This window comes from Chelonia mydas, chromosome 2, assembly GCF_015237465.2.
Source record: "Chelonia mydas isolate rCheMyd1 chromosome 2, rCheMyd1.pri.v2, whole genome shotgun sequence".
Lineage (NCBI taxonomy): Eukaryota > Metazoa > Chordata > Testudines > Cheloniidae > Chelonia > Chelonia mydas.
In genome coordinates this window covers 166,349,139-166,376,385 of record NC_057850.1, presented here as the reverse complement: position 1 = coordinate 166,376,385, position 27,247 = coordinate 166,349,139, and the positions used below count along the sequence as shown (strand labels likewise).

The 27,247-nt window shown below is 42.0% G+C and overlaps 1 protein-coding gene across 1 annotated transcript in view; it reads left to right on the top strand.

Moving 5' to 3' along the window:
* CNTNAP2 (contactin associated protein 2) overlaps positions 1–27,247 on the top strand; it is a 1,647,636-nt gene that overhangs the window by 1,163,474 nt on the left and 456,915 nt on the right. The window contains exon 13 of the mRNA XM_037889980.2: positions 3,032–3,232. Coding sequence (XP_037745908.1) covers positions 3,032–3,232 — 201 coding nt within the window. The remainder of the gene's footprint in view (positions 1–3,031; positions 3,233–27,247) is intronic.

The following is a 27,247-nucleotide window of genomic DNA, read 5'->3' as shown; positions in this document are numbered from 1 at the left end:
TATTTTCATGGAGTTAGGTTAATCTTTAAATAACATGGTGTTAAATCAAGGGTGGGCAAAGTTCGTGGCCTGAGGGCCGCATCTGGGAATAGAAATTGTATGGCAGGCGATGAATGCTCACAAAATTGGGGATGGCGTGCGGGAGGGGGTGAGGGCTCTGGCTGGGGGTGCGGGCTCCGGGGTGGAGCCAGAAATTAGGAGTTCAGAGTGCAGGGTGGGGGCTCCGGACTGGGATGGGTGAGGTGGGGAGCGGGGGTGAGGAGTGAGGGCTCTGGCATGGGTGCAGGCTCTGGGGTGGGGATGGGGATGAGGGGTTTGGGGTGCAGGAGGGGGCTCTGGGCTGGGATCAAAGAATTTGGAGGGTGGGAGGGGGATCAGGGCTGGCACAGGGGGTTGGAGCATGGGGAGAGGCTCAGGGGTGCAAGCTCCGGGTGGCTCTTACCTCAAGTGGCTCCCGGAAGCAGGGGCATGTCCCTTCTCCAGCTCCTACACAGAGGCACGGGCCAGCAGCTCTGCATGCTGCCCTGTACTCAGGCACCGCCCCTGCAGCTCCCATTGGCTGCAGTTCCTGGCCAATGGGAGCTGCAGGGGCAGCGTGGAGAGTGGAAACCCTTGGCTGCCCCTACATGTAGGGGGTGGGGGGGGGAAACACTGCTGCTTCCGGGAGCTACATGGCACGGCCCCCCGACACTGCTCCCCAACTGGAGCACTAGAGGGGGCCGTGCCGTTGCTTCCGGGAGCTGCGTGGAGTGGCCCCGACCCTGCTCCCTGAATGGAGTGCTGGAGCGGGGCAAGCCCCAGATTCTGCTCCCCAGTGGAAGCTCGAGGGCCAGATTAAAACGGCTGGTGGGCTGAATCCAGCCTGCGGGCCCTAGTTTGCCCACCCCTGTGTTAAATGTTCAGCTTCACATGTTGGATTTAGCTATGTGAATTCCATTAACAGGGATGGGAATTTACACAGATGTATCACAAGCATATTTGCGTAGACTCCTATATTTAATATATTTTGTTTACTGGACACATCTGTTAAGTGAATATAGTACTCATGGAAAATGGCAGATGACTTCCCTAAAGACTAAAGTCCTATATTTATGCAGAGAACAGGTTCAGCATAGGCAGCAGCAGTGCAAATTTTTACTTGAATCTTTGAAACAAGGACCATCTATGGTCAACAATTCTGCTTCTCCGGCATAATAGAACAGTCCACTGCATTTGTCTACCTGGTCTGCCCAGGGCACAGAGCTTTCTTGGGGACCAGTCGAAGAGTCAGGAGTGAACTCTCACAGGATCTAACAACTGCCTCAAACCACAGCACTCTCCATTCCAAATGCAAGATACATTTCTTTGACTTGACCTTCAATAATAATAGCGCATAGCACAGCAGAGAGAAAATAAATAGAAAAAAATAACACGAGGTCAATTTTCTCCTTGAGGAGAAAAACAGAACGACGCATGACAAGTTACATCTCTTAATGCGCTTCTGGAAAGCACTCATGCTTCAGCAATGAACACTATATAAATATCCAAATAGAATAAAATATTTTTGCCTTTAGTTTCTCCTCAACCCTGACCTAGAGGAACAATAGTTTAATCTCCTTGCCTATTTTAGTCCTTGGCCGCTGTGCTTAGATTGACAAGTCTACTAATAAATGTCAACTGTGATAGTGTGTTTTGATGTTGGTACCTGTCCAGTTGGGACTTGTCTGAAACAACCAATTCATCTTACTCGAGTCACAGCATAGCAGTTGAATAGTAAAACAGTCACAAATGGAGATGTTTGAACCTCAGTGATTTTTATTCAGAGAGCTTTGTGCAAACTTATTTTTGTTGAGGACTTTTAGATTTGTTACCTTTCAGCTGCATTGAATGTCCTACTGAGAGATGGTAAATAGGAGCACATTATACCTGTCCTATGCCACTCAGTATTTTATGTAAATCTAATATTTCTTCTTTTCTTAATCTCCTTTCTAAACTAAACTCCTGTGATAAGGAGCCCTTTGCTGCTGTAAACCTGCTGACACAGGAAGCATGTTGTTTCACTATTAAGGTTATTTCCCCACTATGATTTCTTATAGCACTTACCAAGGCAGATGTTGCAGAAATACTATGTCTAGTGGCTTGATATGCACTGAACTAGTTGTGGTTAAATGTATAGACAGTTGGTAGGCTATAGTATTTATGTTCCCTATGTAAGTGCACGAATAGCCTTGTTGAGATGCAACTTATATTGCTGTGTTTCTCCTGACGAAAGATTCGAGGGGTTTTTTTCCCTTGGCCATTTTTCATATCCCTGCTGAAGCTGTGAAGATAAAATGTATCCTACTTGTATACTTCCTTACCCTTGAAATCTGTGTCATAGCCACCAGTCGCTCTGAAAACTTCGTCAAGTCCATATTAGAGACAATCTTGGGTCATTGGGACTATAGCCCAGGACCAACAAACTATATGAAGCCCTTGACTCCTGTAGTATCTAATATATTTTACTGTTGTGCATCTCTGATGTCACAGTGTCACAAAATAATACTGCTTTTGTGCATGCAGGCAGCCTGGAATGCAGTAATACTGTGTAAACTTGATGTTTTCCTTGCAGTAAGAATCCGTAGGTCTCTGTAGCCCCAGGCCTCATGTTCTTTTAATCCAGTTCTGATCAAAGCTAATCTTCATTTGTCAGAGGGGCCGCTATGACTGTCATCACTCAAGGCAGTCTCCACCCACAAGTAAAGTATGCTGCTCTTACAGAGCATCTAGCACAGCAACAAACAGGAACAAGGAAACTAACCAAGGTTTCCTGCATTCAGTGCAGTCAAGTTGTCCCATATTGTTGATCTATTTCAAGTAAAATAATATCTTGTGAATACCATGCACAAGCCCCACTTGTTCTCACCCACCTTTGTGCATGGGCACACACTCACACACCTGTTGCAGAGACACGGTCTACAGTTTCAATATTATTTGTCAAAAGCTATAATTGTTTTAACTCACTTCCAATTTCTTTCATTCATTAGTTCTTTCTTTACTTTTTTCCTTCCAGAGGATAAAGTGTGGTCAACTGTGTATCATGATCTGCAGATGCAAACTTCAGTGGTAGGCAACGGCCCGGAAAAGTACTCTGTATTACAGCTCAATTACAGTGCCACCATGGATCAGATCTCTGCCATCACCAGTAGTGCTGAATACTGTGAGCAGTACATCTCCTACTCCTGCAAGATGTCAAGGCTGCTGAACACCCCAGGTAGGCTGAGAGTGAAATGTCACTTAATTACCATCTCTGCTGGAGTTCCACATTAGCTGAACAATTCAACAGGTGCGATTTTGAGGTAACCTGTTCAGCAGTTAACTCATTTAATTCTTCTTGTGGCTGCTCGTGAAAGGTCACAGAAAGGTAGATAAATATATCAGTGTAATTCTTGTGCTGGGAGATTTAGCCAATGGGTTGCTTGTTACTTAAATCCGTTTTTGTCATGAGAGAAATTTCTGTCGATTCTGTGTTTCTGAAAAGGGAGGCGAGTCATTGAGCAAGCTGGCTTTGATTGAAGGATTGCTCAATAAGTAATGAGTAAATTATTTGAGGCCTTATCCTGCAGCCGTGACTGAGGCATAACCTCCTACTGAAATCAGTGAGACCTTTACACAAATAAGGGCTGCAAGATCTGGCCCATTGATTTCTTCAGTTAACCTCGGTTTTAGATCAAGTTGGAATATCGTGTGCCACCTGCCACCTTGCAAATAGTGGGGAAAGGAGCTGTACAATAAGATGGCTGTGCCAAGAAAGCCATATGTCTTTATTAATATGAATGCCTATCAGTAGGTTATGTCTTCGCTCTATAACTTTCTACCACACTGGTGTATAACATTAGATTTTAACAAGTGCTATCTAACTTATCCCTGATGCAAGCAAAAATATTAGTTGTTGCAGCAAGTTTTTTACTGTATCAGTAAAATGGCATAGAAAGAAAGTACGTTTTAGAAAGCCCCCAACTTGTCATTTCAAAGACATAATGGGTACTGTAATTGTTTTTGATAACATTTGATTTTAAGTATCCATTTACTGGCACTTAACTAAGACTGGATTATAAATGGAAGCACATAATGTATCTGCATGATGGTGACATTAATTCATTACGATAGGTGCAATTAAAACGGGTATCAAACAAAACTAATGGCTGGACATTTAAAATGTTATCCTTTATTTTAAGTGCCTCAGACTCATGAATTCATTTTGGTATATTTTCTTATGGTGCTGCTGATAAGTAATTCATTTGGCAGGCGTGTGGATTTCCATAAGTATTATGTTGTAATTTAGTGTTAGTGAATTGATTCTGCACTGCTCATTTTTCTCTTCCCTCCTCCTGGCCGTTTTTGAACTATTTCTAATGTATGATTTGTCTCTGTTATTATTCTGTTTAATTTAGCATAGCGAGGAGTATTTGCAAAGAAGTAAATATGCTGGGTCGTCTTGTGCTTTTAATGTAAAGGGCCCTGCATCATTTCTGCAGGATTGTGGCAAGTGGCCAGATTGTGGCCACATTCTGCCCTGAGACTCATGCACAGTGCTCACACGTGTGTCAGAAGGGGGTTGTATGCATGCACCCCTAGGCAGGTTTTACCACTTGGATGTAAGACTTGCTTGTGGGCATGAATTAATGATAAAAGTTCGTAAAAGCCTTCTGATGTTCATGGTTTACGACGAGTGAATCATTGACTTTGCCTTTTTTGTGAGCCTATAAGGCCAACACCACAAGATTAAATTTTGCCTTCCAATATGCATGCATAAATCCAACTGAAATCAGTGCATTTTCTTACACAGCATTTTGCCCTTGGTTTCAGATAAAGAAAAACTATGGCTTGCTTTATAGGAACTGAAAAAACCCAGTTAGGAATATTAAATTGCAGGTCAGTTTACTGTATTTAGTCTCATTACAGCATTGTACTCGCAAACCATACAGTTTGAATCTTTCAGAAAGACCTGTTGGTGTATTGTGCAGCGCTGGGCCGGCTCCAGGTACCAGCGAGCCAAGCAGGTGCCTGGGGCAGCAAATGTAAAGGGGCAGCAATACGCCCTTGGCGGCAGCGGGAGTTTGTGCTCGGCGGCCGCTCGGCGGCAATTCGGCGGTGGGGACATGACTCTTCTTCGGTCGCCGGCAGCACCATCACTCTGCCTCCGTGTTCGGCGGCAAGGAGCTGGCCCTGGTGCAGGAAAACACTATCTCATGTTTTCAAGTCTGGCATATAACACAGTAGATCCCCAGATAGCATGGGGGATATGGATTTTATTTGGTTAATCAGGAGTTCTGTTGATGGAGACAGCAGGAGCCATTAGGTAGCATGGTGGCCTCTGCCAGAGCCAGGGGTTCGTCGTCATCATCTTCCTCCTTGCAGTCTTGGCTAGGAGTCACTGGTCTACCCTGCTGACCTGACACTGGGACGGCAGAGGGATCCCTGCACTGCCTCAGGATCGCTGCCACGCTGTCTCTGAAGGTGTAAGGTGCAGTGAGGAGGCTGCGGCTCTGGAGGGGTAGAGCAAAGACCCCTGGGCAAGGCTCTGCTCTGCCCCCCCCCTCAGGATCCCCACCAGGGCCACAGCCTTCCCTGCACCTTGCGCTTGAAGATCATGTGTCAGTGGCCTTGCAGCTTGGCAGGAAGCCATTCTCAGCTCCCTTGTCATGGCCCAGCTCGCTCGCTGCAGTGACGGCGAGGATGCAGAGGGCTCCCTGTGCTGCCACAGGAGCTATTCAGCGCCACAGGGGTCTTCCCCGCGGCCAGGGACTCGTCTTCCTCCACTTCTCAGTCCTGGCAGGGGGTTTCCACTCCACTGTATCTCATGCTGGGAGAAAGGAAGGGTTTTGTATAGTGTGGAGCTTTGGCTAAATGGGAGTATGCTATATAGTATTTCATTTCATATGTCCGAGAGCTCTGTGTGTGTGGGGAGAGAGAGAGAAGACAAAAGCAGATAAGCTTAACACAGGCATTAACAAAGATCCTATTGCACTGTTTGTATAATACCAGTAATAGTTTGTACACACGCAATAGCAGTGATTTATCTGTAAACAGGGGAGATGCCAATAATTTTTCTTCTCCTCTAAACTATTTGTTCTTTGGCTGTGCTCAAAGACTTGCCAAGGAACTAATGTTTTCCTTCTTCCTTTTGTTTATTTTTTGGAGCATTACCTTATCATTTGCTAAATGTAACATGACATTACATTCATCTCTGACCACAGCTCAGAAAACGTGTGTGGCTTCCTCCATCAAGGGATTTTACATATAATCACTGCAGTATGGTTCCCAGAAAAGGAAAAAAGAAAACCTCCAATTGTGTGTTTCTTGCATTTAACCTGTCCCTGCTAGTGTAAATGTCAAAGTTCCCATTGACTTGACTGGAGCCAGAAATTTTCCCATGGTCTTGATCAGACACTTGTCCAAGGCAGTGAATTTTCCCCTTAATACACTTCACAAATATTAGTGTCCAATGAAACCAAATTAAGTCTCCCAGTCCTATTGTAAAGCATCATTAGGTAAGGTAGAAAACCCAGTGAAGCATCTCAGGTTTAACTAAACCTGCATTTCACCTTCAGGATGATGCAAAGTGAGTGAAAAGTGAGTATAAAATGCCGTCACCAGTGCATGTGAATGGAGAGTTCTGACTGGGTAGTGTTTTGCACATTTTTTGCTCTTACTCTGCACAGGTGTAAAAGGATACGCAAGCTGCATGGCAGTCGAGAATCAGGCCTTTATTTGCCATTCAGGATTACAAAAACACTAGGCGACGTTATATATAACAGAAGAAAAAACACCCATAAATATGGATCAGGTACTATACAAGATAGCATTAGTTATAAATATTGTGCGTGAAGCTGCTTATGTGCTTGCAGTGTTGGAGCCGTGTTGGTCTGAGGATATTGCAGACACAGGTGGGTGAGAACATCTTTTATTGAATCAACTTCTGTCGGTGAAAGCTCGAAAGCTTGTTTCTTTCACCAACAGCAGTTGGTCAATAACAGATGTTACCTCACCCACTTTTGTGTCTCTACTAGGCTTTTTATATGTAGTTCTAATCTGTCTGAAATGTGAGGTGCAAACCACTGTGATATCTAGGTACCAGTTTTTAAAGAGCTAGGCAAAATACATTAATATATTGTATTGAATGTACAGCTGTCCTAATGTATTATTGCAATTAATAAAAAAAGTGAATTCTTGCAGTGGCATCTGCAGCAAAATGCAGTTTTGGCAAGATCCTTCTCGGCAGGAAACGTTATTTCCCTCTCAGGATTTCATTAGTTCCTCTCAGTCTGAGGGGAGAAGTGACAGCAGTTTGAAAACACATTATCTACACATGCTCTGCATTATTAATTCCCTCCTCATGCCTCTGATATTGAATCTGAACACTCGTGCTGCCTATTGTGCTCTCAAAGCACTCTCTTTGTAAAGTACTTTGAGATCTGTGGACGGAAAGTGGTATATAAGCGTTAGGTATTATTATCATTATTATTATTATTTTTCTACTGTGGACCAATACACAAGTCAGCTGAGTGAGGCCAGCTCAGTCTTCTTTTCAGATCAGAACTCCTCTTCGTTTTCTTTATTCTATTTTTATGTGCTCTACTCTCTTTCTAATGCCGTTTCATCTCAGCAAACAGACTAAATTATATCCCCATAAGAGATTCATTTCAACAGGCAGTCCTAGCAATGGGGATTGTGCATGATCCCACAGGGCACAACCCTGTAGCCCTTCCGCTTGGTGTGAGAGAGATGCTGTGACAACAGGATTGTGGATGTCCCAGTGACTGGCAATGGTACATTAATCATAAAAGATTTCTCAAAATCCTCCAGCAGGGGCCCAGCAGAACAGGGCCTCAATGGATAAAACTAGTAAAATAGAAAATAAAGACTGTGTCTGGAAGTGTGATACTTTTTGTTGCCTGTTTTTCTCATAATTATTTTGGCACCCGTGCCTAAAGGCCTATTTCAGTGCCTCAATGAAAAATAATCAAAAACATTTGATCAAAATAACTAGGCAACTTGCCTGAATGAGTCGAAAAATAGATAAGATGCTACTATCTGACCCCAATATGTAATAAATAAATGTATAGATGTACTACAGATTTAGAGAGGGCCAGATACCATGAGGGTGTAAATGCCAGTTCTCAGAGCTAGTGTCCAACAGTCTGTGTGATGTGAAGAAGGATAATCTTGTGGTTAAGGCACTGAACTGGGACTCAAGAGATTTAGGTTCAATTCCTGACTGCTACAGATTCCCTCAGTGACTTTAAGCAAGTCACTTCAGTGTGTGTTTCAGTTAAAATGGGGATAATAATACTTCCTTATTTCTGTCTTGCCTATTGAAATGGTGAACTCTTTGGAGAAAGGACTGTCTTTTAGTATTTGTATATAAAGTGTCTAGCACAAAGGGGCATTGACCTTGCTAATGCTGTAATACAAGTACTTATTACTGTCAACATCTGAATAAAGTGATAAATCCATACAATCTTAATTCCATCTTAATAATATGTTTGTTTAGAACAAAACCAACAAAAGAGGTGGTTTTTATTGCATAGATCACCAGTTCTCAAAGTTTAGCAACCCAAGGATCCCCATTTTGATTTAAAATTTTTCGCAGACCCCCAAACCCCCTGCTCAGCCCCAGGCCCCGCCCTACCTCTTCCTGCCCCCGCTCCACCTCTGCCCCTCCTCTTTCCTACCTCTTTATGCCCACTCCCAAAGCACACACTGTTCCCACGCCTCCCCCTCCCTTCCAGTGCCTCCTGCATGCCGCTAAACAGCTGTTCTCCAGCGAGCAGGAGGCGCTGGGAGGGAGAGAGGGGGAGAAGTTGATCAACAGCGTCCGGGGACCCCAGTTTGAGAGAGGCTGGCATAGATCTTTGAAATGTACATTTCTGGTATGTCCCTTTCTCTCTCTTCCTCCCCCCTATCCCCCCGTGGAGGGAGCTTTCATTATGAGCAGATAATGACATCTCTACTACCAAAAAGCACATCCAAAAAGTTCAGATATGATCTGAGTTCCTGGTGCCCACACAGTTTCTTTCAGTTGGTGGGGTCATGAGTGAAAGAGAGAGAGGGAAGTTTTCCCATTTCCAGATAGTCAGCTGAAGGAGGTTGAAGTGGCGTGTTGTTTCCAGTCCCATCAGTCAAGGATGGGGAGAGCAGGAGCTGGATTCCTTGTCTGAGAATGAAAATTCCAGCAATTTCAGTTTCTTGCAAAGAAAGCGATTTACAATAATATACAGCTATCCTACTAGACTATAGTACAATGATACAGCTATATCACTTCATCCATCATTGTCACCAGGCTATAACACACACTGTAAATTGATCAGGTACTATGGAGAACATTTTAGGAGTCATGTATGTCTATATATGAAGCAGAGAGGGGAGCGTACACTGGTTTTGTTATTCTTTAATCCGCAGAGGAGAATTGGCTGAAAGGAGGAAGGCTGTAGCGTTCTGAATGAATGTGTGTCTTTTATTTTATGGAGCTGTAGAAATCAGAAGCACACAAGCAAAGCATGAGAGCTGAAAGCACAGAAGCCGTAAACAGAATCAGATCAGGTGCCAGTTTCATTCATGTTGCCTGTGCAGGCAGAATGTGGTGAATGCAGGCATATGAAAAGCCTAAAGCAGAGTTACTGCTGTACTAGAATAATGATTGTTTCGTGCCTGGGTGAAAACAGGCATTATACGGTGGCTCCAAGAATTCAACAAAACCTATTTTTACATAATTTTAACAGCTGAAGGGGATGATTTTGTAATTATAAGCATAAAATGATTGTAATACAGATATTGAACAGGACTTATGGGTAGATTAGTTCAATAAAAATTGAACACAAATTATTATATGGTATAATTATTAGATATGGGTCCAAACTCAGACTCTAGATCTAAATACCCCTAATCTGTGGGTGTTTGCAGATCTGGAATGCTAGATGCACACCCATCTTCTTCCTAGGGTGAACCAAAAGAGGAGAATTTCCATTGCCATGGATTTAGAAATGAGAATTGATCCCAGCCTTGCCCGGGCCTCAGCTTCAATTCACTGTTGCTGTTTTCTGGGAAGGGTGCCCACAGGTCTCCACCCTTAATTGATTCAGGGGGCTGCTGGATGATCCCTTCTTCCTCACTATCACCTTTTTGGCAAAATGGCCAGCCCGGTTTTCATCAACTCCATTGCAACGGGTTTTCCAGTGGGTGGTAGCTAGGCTAATACTTTCTCTCACATATTCACACCCACTGTAAATGGAAGCCAATGTTTACATTTTCAAGAAAAACTTTAAAAACTTTAAAAAAATTACCTCCTCTTAGCCATTGGGCTGTAGTTTTGAAGTGTCTAGGATAGTAACCTATAAACCCCCAAGTAAAAGGTTTCTAACGGAAAAGCAAAAAGGTGGTTTGGCTCTTCTACTTAGGTTCAGCTTTGGTCTAGAAGTCATTCTGGATGTTAGATTATAATATTCCCCATCCATCCAGAGCTCCTTTTACTATGTTTTTTTCCTAATCCTCTCAAACAACTCTGAGTTTCCCGGTAGCTCCCATGACCATCATGTTAGTTGTCCTGGATTTATCTGAATCACACTTTGCTCTTCTATGCCTTGCATAATGACAGTTTTCAGAGTAGCAGCCATGTTAGTCTGTAGTCGCAAAAAGAAAAGGAGGACTTGTGGCACCTTAGAGACTAACAAATTTATTTGAGCATAAGCTTTCACTTCATTGGATGCTGTAGCTCACGAAAGCTTATGCTCAAATAAATTTGTTAGTCTCTAAGGTGCCACAAGTACTCCTTTTCTTTTTGCTCTTCTAGTTGCTTCTCTCATGAAATTTCTTTAACCCTACTGGTCTTTGCTAAATTCCCCAGTTCGCTGTCTCTTCCTCTTGCTTCCTGAGTTCAATCTGATATCTCCAAATGGATAATGCCAGATTTTACCTTGATGTTTCACAGAAACAATAATAATGTTAGCTATAACACTGTGCACGTCACAACTCTTAAATGGAAAGCAGAACAACAGTCTTAAGACCAAGTGACTCTTATCATTCCTCCTTAAGAAACAATGATGAATTAGACTTTTAATATTATAATTGTAACAGCACATTCCCAAATGTATGTGGGACAACAGTTACTTCTCATTATTCATTCGCTCCAGAAGTACTCTCTTCCTATTAGGTGCAAGAGCCATTATCCACCTTTCTAGGGGGGAAAAGTGAGGCAGTCATTATTCGATGAAGTGAGCTGTAGCTCACGAAAGCTCATGCTCAAATAAATTGGTTAGTCTCTAAGGTGCCACAAGTACTCCTTTTCTTTTAGTCATTATCCTGTTACTTCTAAAGGCTGATTTTTAAAACCATACATAGAATCATAGAATAACAGAGTTGAAAGGGACCTCTGGAGGTCATCTAGTCCAACCCCCTGCCCAGAGCAGGACCAATCCCAACTAAATCATCCCAGCCAGGGCTTTGTCAAGCCTGACCTTAAAAACTTCTAAGGAAGGGGATTCCACCACCTCCCTAGGTAACGCATTCCAGTGTTTCACCACCCTCCTAGTGAAAAAGTTTTTCCTAATATCTAACCTAAACCTCCCCCACTGCAACTTGAGACCATTACTCCTTGTCCTGTCATCTGCTATCACTGAGAATAGTCTAGATCCATCCTCTTTGGATCCACCTTTCAGGTAGTTAAAAGCAGCTATCAAATCCCCCCTCATTCTTCTCTTCCGTAGACTAAACAATCCCAGTTCCCTCAGCCCCTCCTCATAACTCATGTGTTCCAGTTTCCTAAACATTTTTGTTGCCCTTCGCTGGACTCTCTCCAATTTTTCCACATCCTTCTTGTAGTGTGGGGCCCAAAACTGGACACAGTACTCCAGATGAGGCCTCACCAATGTCGAATAGAGGGGAACGATCACATCCCTCGATCTGCTGGCAATGCCCCTACTTATACACCCCAAAATGCCATTGGCCTTCTTGGCAACAAGGGCACACTGTCGACTCATATCCAGCTTCTCGTCCACTGTCACCCCTAGGTTCTTCTCTGCAGAACTGCTGCCTAGCCATTCAGTCCCTAGTCTGTAGCGGTGCATTGGATTCTTCCATCCTAAGTGCAGGACTCTGCACTTGTCCTTGTTGAACCTCATCAGATTTCTTTTGGCCCAATCCTCCAATTTATCTAGGTCTCTCTGTATCCTATCCCTACCCTCCAGTGTATCTACCGCTCCTCCCAGTTTAGTGTCATCCGCAAACTTGCTGAGGGTGCAATCCACACCATCCTCCAGATCATTTATGAAGTTGTTGAACAAAACCGGCCCCAGGACCGGGGGCACTCCACTAGATACAGGCTGCCAACTAGATATGGAGCTATTGATCACTACCTGTTGAGCCCGACAATCTAGCCAACTTTCTACCCACCTTGTAGTGCATCCATCCAGCCCATACTTCTTTAACTTGCTGAGAAGAATACTGTGGGAGATCGTGTCAAAAGCTTTGCTAAAGTCGAGGAATAACACGTCCACTGCTTTCCCTTCATCCACAGAACCAGTTATCTCATCATAGAAGGCAATTAGATTAGTCAGGCATGACTTTCCCTTGGTGAATCCATGCTGACTGTTCCTGATCACTTTCCTCTCGTCTAAGTGCTTCAGAATTGATTCCTTGAGGACATGCTCCATGATTTTTCCGGAGACTGAGGTGAGGCTGACCGGCCTGTAGTTCCCAGGATCATCCTTCTTCCCTTTTTTAAAGATGGGCACTACATTAGCCTTTTTCCAGTCTTTTGGGACTTCCCCCGATCGCCATGAGTTTTCAAAGATAATGGCCAATGGCTCTGCAATCACATCCTCCAATTCCTTTAGCACTCTCGGATGCAACGCATCTGGCCCCATGGACTTATGTACGTCCAGTTTTTCTAAATAGTCCCGAACCACTTCTTCCTTCACAGAGGGCTGGCCACCTCCTCCCCATGCTGTGCTGCCCAGTGCAGTAGTCTGGGAGCTGACCTTGTTCGTGAAGACAGAGGCAAAAAAAGCATTGAGTACATTAGCTTTTTCCACATCCTCTGTCACTAGGTTGCCTCCCTCATTTAGTAAGGGGCCCACACTTTCCTTGGCTTTCTTCTTATTGCCAACATACCTGAAGAAACCCTTTTTGTTACTCTTAACATCCCTCGCTAGCTGCAACTCCAGGTGTGATTTAGCCTTCCTGATTCCATTCCTAATGCCCGAGCAATATTTTTATACTCATCCCTGGTCATTTGTCCAATCTTCCACTTCTTGTAAGCCTCTTTTTTGTGTTTAAGATCAGCAAGGATTTCACTGTTAAGCCAAGCTGGTCGCCTGCCATATTTACTATTCTTTCTACACATCGGGATGGTTTGTCCCTGTAACCTCAATAAGGATTCTCTAAAATACAGCCAGCTCTCCTGGACTCCTTTCCCCCTCATGTTATTCTCCCAGGGGATCTTGCCCATCAGTTCCCTGAGGGAGTCAAAGTCTGCTTTTCTGAAGTCCAGGGTCCGTATTCTGCTGCTTTCCTTTCTTCCTTGTGTCAGGATCCTGAATTCGACCATCTCATGGTCACTGTCTCCCAGGTTCCCATCCACTTTTGCTTCCCCTACTAATTCTTTCCGGTTTGTGAGCAGCAGGTCAAGAAGAGCTCCACCCCTAGTTGGTTCCTCCAGCACTTGCACCAGGAAATTGTCCCCTACAGTTTCCAAAAACTTCCTGGATTGTCTGTGCACCACTGTATTGCTCTCCCAGCAGATATCAGGATGATCGAAGTCGCCCATGAGAACCAGGGCGTGCGATCTAGTAGCTTCTGCGACTTGCTAGGAGAAAGCCTCGTCCACCTCATCCCTCTGGTCCGGTTGTCTATAGCAGACTCCCAGCACAACATCACCCTTGTTTCTCAGGCTTCTAAACTTAATCCAGAGACTCTCAGGTTTTTCTGCAGTTTCATACTTGAGCTCTGTGCAGTCATACTGCTCCCTTACATACAGTGCAACTCCCCCACCTCTTCTGGCCTCCCTGTCCTTCCTGAACAGTTTATACCCATCCATGACAGTACTCCAGTCATGCGAGTTATCCCACCAAGTCTGCGTTATTCCAATCACATCATAATTCCCTGACTTTGCCAGGACCTCCAGTTCTCCCTGCTTGTTTCCCAGGCTTTGTGCATTTGTATATAGGCACTTGAGATAATCTGCTGATCGCCCCTTGTTCTCAGTATGAGGCAGGAGCCCTCCCCTCTCACACGCTCCTGCTCGTGCTTCCTCCCGGTATCCCGCTTCCCCACTTACCTCAGGGCTTTGGTCTCCTTCTCCTGGTGAACCTAGTTTAAAGCCCTTCTCACTAGGTTAGCCAGCCCGCTCGCGAAGATGCTCTTCCCTCTCTTCGTTACATGTTTTATTGCATTCCTAAAGAAGTGCCCACTTTCATTACTTCTAGTAGAATCCTGAGCTTTCTGGTGAGCAGGTCAGATTCTGCTTAGTTTATGAAATCTCAGAGGTGTACAGCTCCAGAAAGTATGGCTGCATGTATATTAAAAATAATTTCTTTCGTTTACAGTAAATTTCCTTTTCCTTAACATAATGAAAAGTCCAAATATGTTCATTTCATTTCTAATATACATATTTGCACAGGTCTACTTAGGATTAGCTTAATCACATTATTAAAAGAAGGTAGTGTGGTTCAGTGAATAGAGCATCAATCAGGAGACCGGGGTTCTAGTCACACATCTACTACTGACTGTTTTTGACCTTAACTTTATTGTGCCTAAGTTTTCTGATCTATAAAAATGAGAAAAATGCTTACCTGCCATTGTATAACATTTTGAGATATATGGATGAACTGGGCTGTATCATACAGCTGGTTGAAATTTTTTGTACAAAAAAAAATTTAGTTGAAAATGAGTCTTAAACAACACATTTGCAAAAAATGTAATTATTGATATTTTTCATTACTTTTATTAATATCTTCGTCAAAGTGTATCAAAATATGTAAGAAAACAGTTTTCAGTAAACTAAACATTTTAGAGATAGAGAAGGTAGGTGAGGAAATATCTTTTATTGGGCCATCTTTTGTTAGTGAGAGAGACAGCTGGTCCAATAAAAGATATTACCTCACCTGACTTGTCTCTAATATCTGGGACTGACATGGCTACAACTACGCTTCATAAACATTTTATAGTAATTTTTGATATTTTATAATATTTTTCAAATGTTATGAAATATTGGAAAATTGGTCCATGTAAACTCTGAAATGGAAAACAAACTTCACTTTTTTTCTTCAAATCGTTTTTTTTTTTTCTTTTTAGACCAGCTCTGTTATATGAGTGGTCAGTTTTAGTCATCTATATTAATATGGCCTTTTTAAAATTTAATAGAATTCTTTTCAGAGGTAAGCTCTCTGCAAAAGGAACTATGAGGTTGTGTAGTTACAAAATTCCCCTTCTGCTCTTCCTTCTGTCCTGCTCCATGTATGTCCTTACCATGACTGAGATTATGCTGTTTCATTTTCTTGAGGGTCAGTATCCTTTCCTGGTTCACCACAGGGCACAGAGTTAGGTTGTCCTAAATGCTACTCCTGGCTGTGCCTGCTGACTTCCTGTTGGGAAAGTCAGTTAACCCTGGTCTCATCTTGCCCTCTGTAACAACATTAATATTCTATTTTCTGCACATTAATGTTGTGAGACTGTTTTAGTTAATGGTTATGCACCACTTTGCAAATATATAAAGCATTTTGTAAGTGAACATAAGAACTGCCATACTGGGAAAGACCAATGGTCCATCTAGCCCAGTATCCTGTCTTCTAACAATGGATCGTGCCAGATGCTTCAGAGGGAATGAACAGAACAGAGCAATTTTTCAAGTAGGCCATCCCCTGTTGACCTGTCCCAGCATCTGTCAGAGATGTAAGGGTACTTGGAGCATGGCATTGCATCCCTGACCACCTTGCCTAATAGCCATTGTTAGACCTAGCCTCCATTAACTTGTCTAATTCCTTTTTAAACTCAGTTATATTTTTGGCCTTCACAACAGCCCCAGCAATGAATTCCACAGGTTGATTGAGCATTATATGAAGAAGCCCTTCCTTTTTCTTTGTTTTAAACCTGCTGATTATTAATTTCATTGGATGACCCCTGGTTCTTGTGTTACGTGAAGGGATAAATAGTACTACTTATTCACTTTCTTCACACCATTCATGATTTTATAGACCTCCATCATACCCCTCTTAGTCGTCTCTTTTCTAAGATAAACAGTTCCTCTCTTTTTAATCTCTCTTCATGTGGAAGTTGATCCATACCCCTAATCATTTGTCCCTTCTCTGTACTTTTCCATTTCTAATATATATTTTTTGAGATGGGATGACCACAACTGAACACAATATTCAATGTGTGGGCACACCATGGATTTATATAGCGGCATTATGATATTTTCTGACTTCTTATCTATCCCTTTCCTAATGGTTCCTGTCGTTCTGTTAGTTTTTTTACTGCCACTGCACATTTAGCAGATGTTTTCAGAGAACTATCCATGAAGACTCCAAGAACTCTTTCGTGAGTGGTAACAGCTAATTTAGACCCCATCATTTTGTATATATAGTTGGGATTATGTTTTCCAATGTGCATTACTTTCATTTATCAACATTGAATTTAATCTGCCATTTTGTTGCCAAATCACCCAGTTTTGTGAGATCCCTTTGTGACTCTTCACAGTCTGCTTTGGACATAACTATCTTGAGTAATTTTGTATAAAGTGCAAACTTTGCCAACTCACTATTTACTCCTCTTTTCAGATCATTTATTAATATGTTGAACAGCACCGGTCCCATTACAGATCCTTAGGGGACCCTCCCCTCCCATTTCCCTCTTTCCATGGTAAAAACTGACCATTTACTCCTAAACTTTGTTTCCTATCTTTCAACCAGTTACTGATCCATGAAAGGACCTTCCCTGTTACCCCATGACAGCTTACTTTGCATAAGAGCCTTTGGTGAGGGACTTTGTCAAAGGCTTTCTGAAAGTCCAAGTACAGTATGTTCATCGGATGACCCTTGTCCACATGTTTGTTGACACCCTCAAAGAGTTCTAATAGATTGGTGAGGCAAAAGCTGTGTAGACTCTTCTCCAACATTTTGTGTTCATCCATATGTCTGATAATTCTCCTTTTTACTATAATTTCAACCAATTTGCCTGGTATTGAGGTTCGGCTCATTGGCCTGTAATTTCCAGGATTGCCTCTAGAGCCTTTTTTTAAAAATTGGCGTCACATTAACTATCTTCCAGTCATCTCGAACAGAAGCTGATTTAAGTGATAGTTTACATACCACGGTTAGTAGTTCTGCAGTTTCATATTTGAGTTACTTGGTGAGTTATTACTGTTTAATTTATCATTTTTCCCCAAAACCTCCTTTCCTGACACATCAGTCTGGAACAGTTCCTCAGACTGCAGTGTCCTCAGATGCTATGTTTTATTATTCTTACTTCATCAGAGTTCCTCCTTCTACTGTGTTGTAGAAATTTATAGCCTGTTGTTCCATCAAAATACTTTCTGAGGCATTGATTTTTCTGCAAAATGTATTTAAAGATGAAGGTGAATGGAGTTTGATTGCCAAGATGAGTACAAAGACATTTCACCCTAGGAACGTCTTTTTCTATGTGCTTCTGATGGCATGTCTTGTCATATTTACTTTTCTTCCAGTAGACAATTACTCTATTTAAATGTTTTTTCATTGTCTCTCAAAGTGAGTGCCTGGGGTAAGGCGTTCTTCTTTTCCTATCTCTATTAGTAATTGCATATGTTTTTTTTTCCTTTTTCCTTTTAGTATCTAATTATTTTCTTACAGCTCCCTTCAAATGTCAAAGTCATGTCGTATCATGCCCTGTGGTTCTTGCAAACAGAAGGAGAGGCAGTGTGTGTGTGTGTGTGTGTGTGTGTGTAGCCTGATCTATAGATTATGAATAAAAATTCCCAATTATCGCTTCGAGGGTTGACAGGTTCTTGTCCAAGATCAGGCCCAGTATTATTAAAATTATTATATAGTTGGGAACCCCGATGTGCACAGGTGCAACACTCACACGATAGGAACTCTTCTATATTTACAAATAAATAATTTATTAATACATTTAGCAAAGTCACACACTCTCTAACTCAGTAAGGTAGATAGAGAGAATACAGAAAGTACATCTGAACATCCATACTCGCACCATCCCTTGCAGAACAACCTGAAATGTTAGCCATTATCTTCCTCATCACCTTCTCCTTCTTCATCCTCATCAGTGGCCATCATTCTGGCCCCTCCCAAAGGCTATATCTCTCTCTCCTACTGCCCTGGGATGCCACTTTTATAATATGTTACGCTGACATTACCATGTCTACCATATGTATTTCCCTCCCCTTACCAATGTTAAGGTGTCCTCCTTCTATAGGTTAGTGTATTTACGATTTCACCCCATTATCATATACATCAATTCATTGCCATGGGACTTTTGCGGTCTGATGTTCCATCCAAAACCTTCCAGAAGCTGGTGTCAGTTCGTGTTCTGTGGTCGGTTGATGTCATTACGGACAAAATTCCCCCCTCCACTCTACTTCCAGTTCCCCAAAACTTATGAGTTACCTAAGGATATCTATTCCAAAGCTCGTAGGCCTCATGCTAACTGCTGAAGCCAATGTCTTACAGGTTACAAGCCTGTAGGTTCCTTGCATTACTGCTGAATATAATAAAGCAGAATATAATGTGAAGCGGTGAATATAACAGAGGTAAGCTGGCCCACTGAGCTACAGGCCCCCTCTTTATAGGGTGAGTGTTAATGAACCCTATCATATTTTGCCATGTGGTTCTTGCAAACAGAAGAAGAGGCAAAGTATTTATGTGTGTGTTGTGTGTGTAAAAACAGAAACAGGCTCTGAGGGCTATCAAAGTATAATATTGCCCATGGGAAAAAGTAATTTGTGCTGAAGACAAAGGGCAGTATATGCAAAACCATTTTTAATTGAGGACAGTCAGTTACTGCCATTGCCAGTGGAAACAATCACTATTTGTTTTATTATTTCCTTGTAGTTTTATGCACTAAAGTCTTTATAGGCATAATATCTTCTGTACCTCTAGATTTCTAGACCGAGAACCATATGCTGGGCTTCTTACACATATAAGGAGTTCAACATTTATTTGAGGGGAGCCGCCCATCCAGCATGATTTCTCTTTCAGTTTTTAGGATCAGGCATTTTGGTTGGCTCCTTCTCTGGTATGGAAAATTCTTTCACCACGTTGGTTCACAGGCAGAAAAATGTTTCTATAATCCCCATAGCCAAAAAATTCTTTTATTGGCTTTTTGAAAATAATGTTGGATTTTTTGAGACGTGCCATGTACAAGGTCACACTAGCCACTTGACTATGACAAAACAGACAAATATGACTACTTCCTGCTGTACACATTCAGTTTCCTTTGTAACCCCGGCACAGTTCAGCTTCAGGGCATACCTGTGGGATACCCTAATTGTTTCAGAGGGTCCTTGTAGCAAGCGGAAAGCTTGTGATCACTATCCATTGCTAATGGAATAAAAAGTGGTAAAAGAAATCATATTGCTTAGACCTAGGGGAATAGAAAGTTCAATGATTGTGCTTTCTGGAAGAATCTGCAGATGAGCAAACATAACATTTTAAAGTGCACAGGGACATGGGTCCAAACCCAGCCATTTATTTTACAGGTTTACTAGTGAGGCTAGAGAGCATAGAAAGCCATCATCATAACTCAGTAACAAAGCAGGATGGCAAAATTGCATTCCAATTTTCAAGAGAGTTAGAGGGTGGGGACCAGCTACCATCTCAGCCAGTGGACTATGACTCCATAGTAGCATAATCATTAGGTTAAGGGATATGACCCAACCCACAGCCAATGAACATACATACTGCTATTTGCAACCCTCCGGAGCAGCATGGTCCTATAGGGCTAGCCTAGGTCATGGTGTTTTGTAGAAGGAGTAGGATTGTTCTGGTAATCAAACTGAAGCCAACACTATCATGCCACCCCCCAGAGTCCAGCGAGTAAAGACAAGATAGTACTTATAATTTATGTGGCTACTGTTCATTGCAGCAACAACTCCTCCTAAGTTGTTGTTCATAGAATCAGAAATGTAGAGTTAGAAGGGACCTTGAGACATTATCAAGGACAGCTCCCTGCGCTAAGGCAGGACCAAGTAAAATGTAGACCATCCCTGACTGGTGTTTGTCCAACCTGTTCTTAAAAAACTCTGATGATGAGGTTTCCACAACCTCCATTGGAAGCTTATTCCAGAGCTTAAGTAGCCGTATAATTAGAAAGATTTTCCTGAAGATTTTCTCCCTTGATTGAGATTAAGCCCATTACTACTTGCCTTCCCTCAGTAGACATGGAGAACAATTGATTACAATCCCCTTTATAACAGCCCTTAACATATTTGAAGATTGGTATCAGGTGCCCTTTCAGTCTTCTTTTCTCAAAACTAAATATACCTTTTTACATAGGTCAGGTTTTCTAAAGCTTTTATCCTTTTTGTTGCTCTTCTTCCAACTCTCTCCAATTTGTCCATATCTTTCCTAAAGTGTGGTGCCCATAATTGGACACAGTACTCCAGCTGAGGCTTCATCAGTGCCAAGTAGAGCAGGACAGTTACCTCCCATGTCTTGCATATGACACCCGTATTACTACATCCCAGAATGATATTAGCCTTTTTTGCAATGGCAAACTCATATTCCATTTGTGATCTACTGTAACCGCCAGATCTTTTCCACCTAATCAGTTATTCCCCATTTTGTAGTTGTGTATTTGAGTTTTCCTTCCTAAGCAAGTGTACTACTTGCCACTTAAATTTACTGAATTTCATCTTGTTGTTTTCACACCAATTCTCTAATTTGTCAAGGTTGTTTTGTACTCTAATCCTGTCCTCCAAAGTGCTGGCAATCCCTCCCAGCCTCGTCTCATTTGCAATTTTTATAAGCATACTTTCCACTCCATTATCTAAGTCATTAATGGAAATATTGAATAGTACCAGACATAGGGCTAAGCTCTGTGGCATCCCACTAGAAACATCCTACTAGTTTCACAGCAAATGATTGATAACTACTCTTGGAGGTCCTGAATGACATTGGTGTCATAGATCAGAATCAACTCCTTTGACCCTTAGGGTGTGTCTACACACCCATCAGGAGATGCAGACACACCCAATCTAGCTCTTTTCTAGATCAAAGCTAGCTTGTGATGTTGTGGAAGTGGAAGTGAAAGACGCTTGACTGTGTACCTAGTTTTAGGTACCCAGGGTCCTGGGCAGGTGAAGCTAGCCTCTGAAGCTGCCCATGCTGCCGTGACTTCCCTGCTATTGTTACTTGAGCAGGCAGTGCACATGCTGCCATCACACCTCTTGATTGCAGTGTAGACCTTTATGGCACAGACCCTATTTTCATACATGTCTGAAAAGCATCATGCACAGTGATTGCACTGTCTGGAAAAGATACTAAATGAATAACGGTTGGGAAAAAATCTGAAATGGCAGCAAGAAGGGTTTAACTACAGAAAATGATAATAAATCTATAATAATACTTCGCATCTCTATAGCAACTCTCGTCCAAATTTCTCAAAATGTTTTATTTAAATTAATGGGTTAGTCCTTAAACATCGCTGTGAGGTAGGGATGAATGATTATTTCACTATAAGGGCTTGCCTACATCTGTTATAGTTTTTGAATATAGTTTTGAACAGTTGAGACAATTGCTGATCACAACCTAGCAGTCAGTTCAAATCAACTCTAATTGTGTTCAGCATTCTGCCACCTAACTGTGATTAAATCCTGTTCCCAGCAGGGATATATCCCATTTAGCAGACAGTGTTGAGACATTTTTTTCTGGTCTGTGTTGACCCTTCATTTGGGGTCAGTATCATATTATTTATTGTTAAAAATCATGTTCAAGCATGACAGGATGATGTGTGATGTAGGCAAGTCTTTATAAATGGAGAAACTAAAGCACAAAGAAATTAAATAACTTGTTCAGATTTACAAAAGAAAGTCAATGCAGGAGGCAAAAATGGGTCCTGGTTTTATCACCTCTGTTCTTTAGCCCCAAGACCTCCTTCCAGCATAACATACACTTAATTTATTAATGAGATTGGTTAACTGAATTCATTGAAAAGAACAATAGATAACAATTGCACATGGGCAGCTAGCAGCCCACACTCAGTGTCTTGTGTTATTTGAAATCATCTGGGATCTTTTAGTCACAAGGAGCAAAAAGAGTCAATTGAGCTTCCCAACACTCTGGAGCACTCAGCATATATAGCACGTTTGATGGATCTGGGAAAATACTGCAAAAAGTTGACTTTTTTCAAATAAGTTAATAATAATAATGAGCAAACATTGGTAAAAAGTATCATACCTGCCTGCTTTGTTAGGCCCCTAAATCCATATGTAGGTACTTAAATAATATGGCCTGATTTTCAGTGGTGCGGAATTCAATGGGTTATACAGATGCTTAGGAGATTACATATGTATTTAAAACTCAGGCACCAGGGCTGAAAGTTTTGGTCGTTAATATTAATTACTATAATTATAAAATGGCCTGGGGCATTGTCATTATTGCAGTGAGAAGTCAAAGGTACCCCCAAACCAGAAACCATCTCCCACTCTCAGCTAATTGATTGGAAATCCTGTGTTACAAGGTTCTATACCTCCATTCCATGAAGTACTACCAACAACTCAACTTTGTATTTTATAGTTAGTACTGAGGTTTCTAATAATAGTGCTGTCAGTTTTAGTCTTTGCTGAAAGTTTATACCCAGCAAAGAAAAATAATAATGTTCTTCTGTCTCTCTCATATTCAGTAATCATCCTGCTAAATGATTTTTTATCAACAGTTCACTGCCCAATCATGCTTTAAAAATAATTTGTCAGTCAAGTCTACTTTTTCTTTCTTCTTTCCTTCCATGCAACCAACCTTCTTATCCTTATTCTGTTAATGGGAGTTGTGACTGAGTAAGAATGGCAGGATTTTACCCGCACTCTTTCTCATGGCTAAGAAATAACAAAGTAGTCTTTCTTTCTGAATCTTGAATAGAGAAGTTGAGAATAATCAGAAAAAAACCCTAAAAATAACTGTTCTGTTCCGCTGAAGCAGCTGAGCTGAGATTTCTTAGATTTCCTAATAATGCAGCGCAGGTGGTGGTAACCTGGGGCTTGCTGAGGGCACAGCAAGCTTGGGCTGCTGCCTATTGTAATCAGGCTGATTGTCAATGACATTTCACTGAAGTACAGTACTTTTTTGTTGTTGTTATTCATAATGCCTTTTCTTTCTTGGTGAAGATAATGACATCTTCAAGTTGTCATTTTCCAGCCTCATGAGGCTTTGTCCTGCTCACCCCTCCCAAATCTCCATCCTTCTAAGACACATTTTGGTTTGTAAAATAAAATGGCTTCTTTTGTATTGAGGTGGAGAATTTTTGTAAGTTACAGTCACATTGCACTAGACTGTTTTCATCTTTTGGGGTAATTCTGGGAAGAAAGGGGAGAGTAAAGCCCCTGCAGTTCCCCTACATGGGTGCAGAAGATGACTTTGCATTGTGGCTGGAGAGGGAGAGGGGACTAGGTAGGTGGGGGAATAGGTGGAACCATACCTGGGAATGGGGTGAATGTACTACTCTTTGCAAAGAGATAAAGTAAAATCCTCCCTCCAGTCTACAGCACAGTAGAGGACTATGGGAAGCATTGTAACTCTCAGGGGTAGGTCTGAGGCCCAGTGCCTCCAGTAGTGGAGCCTCAATGCTGTGCCTGAGGGCACAATCCAGATCACAGGAATTAGGGTAGAAGTACTTAGTGAAAAACAAGAGACAGATGGGCTAAACTGCTTAGAGGGGCAAAAGGGGACTCCAAAGTAACCTGATAAGTGTTGTTCACACACAAACAAAATCCCTCACCAGTTTTGGGAGTCTTTACCATAGTTGTGCAATACTAATTACCTAGGACAACTGAATGACCATGACTCTTCAGGACATGGGACTGACTTGCAGTGGTGCCTGGTGATAACAAGAGGGCGCCATATTCTGGCTTCAGATACATGAGTCTTGTGACATTTAATAGCTGTTGTGTGCAAATACATACCCCATTACTTTCATTTTGCATATATATATGAATCAGGATAAATTTTGTCATTATATAATGACAAAATGTATCCTGATTCATACTACAAGGGATTGCAGAAGGTACAGGAAGGCACAGACCTCCATATGTATGGTCCCATTCAAAAGGCAGATCCCTCAAGATCTACAGGGCTTGGGGAAACAGTGCATGACATCCCACAGTCCTCAGTAAGGAATTCAGGACAATCTCTTCAGTTTTCCACCCCCTCCCAGGGTGATCCGGACCTCTATTAATTTGCTGTAGTCTGTTTTTTATAGTGTTATAATATTGTTATACCATTTAACATATTTAAAAAAGGAAATTATCAATTTAAGGAAATACATTGGTCGATATCTCCACTTAATTGACTCTAAGTGATCTGTGAATTAATAAGTATTATATTCTAATGGGATACACTTAATCCGTTCTGAGATTGAAGAGTCATCTTTTGTCCACTGTCTCATTACACATGTTCTTGCTACTGATAATGTTACTCCCATAAAATTCTGTGGCTCTTGTTGTTTTTTCTTTGTCCCCCCGCCCTCCCACCAGGCATCTTAGTATGTCTTCTAATCTAAAGTTTGTAGGGGGAGTTTCAAAAAGACTAGAGCATTTCTTTTGTTACTCTTTCTTTTGACAGAGGTTCTTTAGAGGTATAACATGTTCAAGTACTTTCAAAAAGTTTAATCCTCCCCAAAATATGTGTTTACATAAATGTTATTGCGTGTTGGCAGACAGAAGTGCTTATTAGATTGTCTTTATCAGAATTATTTTAACAGGGTTGCTTTAAGTGGGACTTGTGTTCATTAGTCTTGTGAACCATAAAATTTCCACTCACGAGGGTACAGAGTAAAACGTGTTTGTTTTAGTATATGTGGGTTTGTTCCCCATGAGTTTTGCTTTAGGTGAAATCCAAAACTCAACCCAGTCCTCTGAAAACCTAGCTTTAAAGTTTTCTAGCAGTAGTAGTGGTCAGCGGTGTATGCCAGACCTTTCCCTCCCCTTCTGAGAGACATACCTTTATAAGGCATGGCATGCAAAGGGCAAAAGTGTATACATAGTAACAGGACAGTAGGGGGTTAGTTATGGGCCAGATTGTGGCTGGCCCTTATGTGGTTGCACATGGGTGCAAGAGGGCACAGGCAGCCTCTCTCTCTGAAGGATCTCAGCTGCTGTGGTGATGAGGGCTATATAAGTACCTGCATCGATGGGCAGATGGACAGCACAATGCCTTATGGAATTCCTGCTGGTGATGTGCAGCTCTGTATCACCTGTGCAATCTGGCCCTATGCTTCCAATTCTAGGAAGGATTCTTGAATTGATGAAGAATTTGGAATATTGCCCCAATCTTCACCTTAGCGTGAAGGACACACAGAAAAGGCAAGAATTCCACTTGGGCAAGTAACTGAGACGGCAGCGGCTCAAAGCCAAAACACACTACTAAACAACAGCTGAAATTCTTACTCATGAGAACAGGGGCATAAAATTCAAGCTGTGTTGAGCAGAAGAATGAATTAGTTCAAATTGTGCAGTAAAGTGAACAGAATGAATAGACTGTACTTATTACGGGGAACAAGGTGTGTTTGGAACAGCTCCTCCCACAAGCACAAGAGCTTTAAAAATAATCTCAACAAATGGCAAAGGGCTAAAATCTGCCCTCAGATGTGTCTGTACCTCTGCTAGTAACTTCAGTGGGAGTTGCGTGAATGCATTTGAGGGCAAAATTTGACCCAAAACCATGATTTATATCTTTTAAATTCCCAGACAGTGGGGTAAGTTATATAAAAGTCTAGCAGCTGTCGAGAGAATAACAGTAAATCACCTGAAAATATATTTAGCAAATTATAATACTTTCCATGGGGGTGGGGAGTGGACACCATAAAGATTAAAGGAAAAATCTATTTCTTAGCTGGAGCATTATTAAATATTTAGAGACAAGGAAGAAATAGTTTGATGGGGGAGATTTCCTGGCTTTGCCTTCATTTTCTCTTACAAATAAATCACTGGATAAGATGAATCCTTATTTAGAGTGCCAGCCTCAATAAGAAAATACAGTTTCATTTATTTTCCCAATATCTACTATTGGAATGTTTTTTCATTATTGAATTTCATTGATATTACCATTAGTGTGGAAAGCCATCTATGACAAGCTATTACATTAAAAGTTCTATCAATAAGGCTATAGATTTGTGTTCATGGCTCATTTTTTAAGCTTGAAGAAGGAACTTTTTCCATCTCCTTGTGTGTGAAGTAGCAGTGATAAGAGGAAAGCTATTATTTTCATTGCTTTAAAGGTCTGCATTCTTCTGAAAACATTTCTCCTGTTATCAGGTCATATATTTTCTTTTGTTGCTCAGAACACATATACAAAAGTCTTCATTAACTCTGAAGAACAATCAGTCAGAAAAGGTCTTCAGGCAGTGGTGCTGTCATTCCAAGTAGTCCATTGATGGATCCAGACAATGTATTGAGATAAAGTAGAATTCTTCAAGTGGATTTTGCATAGTCCTCCTTGTAGGAAGGCGTCTACATCACTAGCTCCACTTCTGTGGGTCAATCTCCAAACTCAACAATGGACTTGCACAGTGCCAGACTTAAGGTATATCCGCACTTATGGTGACACGTAGAGTACAGACCCTCACGCCAGCTAGCATAAGTGTAAATAGCAGTGTAGGAGCCTTACATGCCTGAAACCTAGGGTATACCCTACATGGCTCTCTACACACCCAAGCAGTTCCTCCCATGTCTACACTGCCATTGTTAGCAGTCTAGTGTCTGGCTGCCTCCTCGCTGCTGGATCCTTTCCCACTGCCCTCTCCTTGTGAGAGCTATCCTTGCTGCAGTAAAAGGCTCCTGGAGGGATAGCTGCTGGAGCCTTTCCCTGCTGCCTCCCCGTGCCAGAGCCTTGCACTGCTGTGTGTAGCCGGCACACTGCAGTGACAAGTGTGGACGCAGCCTGTTTTCACTGTGGCATGTAGCTATATGCGTAGTGCCTGTACTCTACATGCCAGCATGAGTGTAGACAAGGTATCTGCCTACTGCTTCTGAAGAGCCTCCTCCCTCAGTAGGGTCTGAGGAGGCCCTCCCACTTTTATGACCCAGATAGTG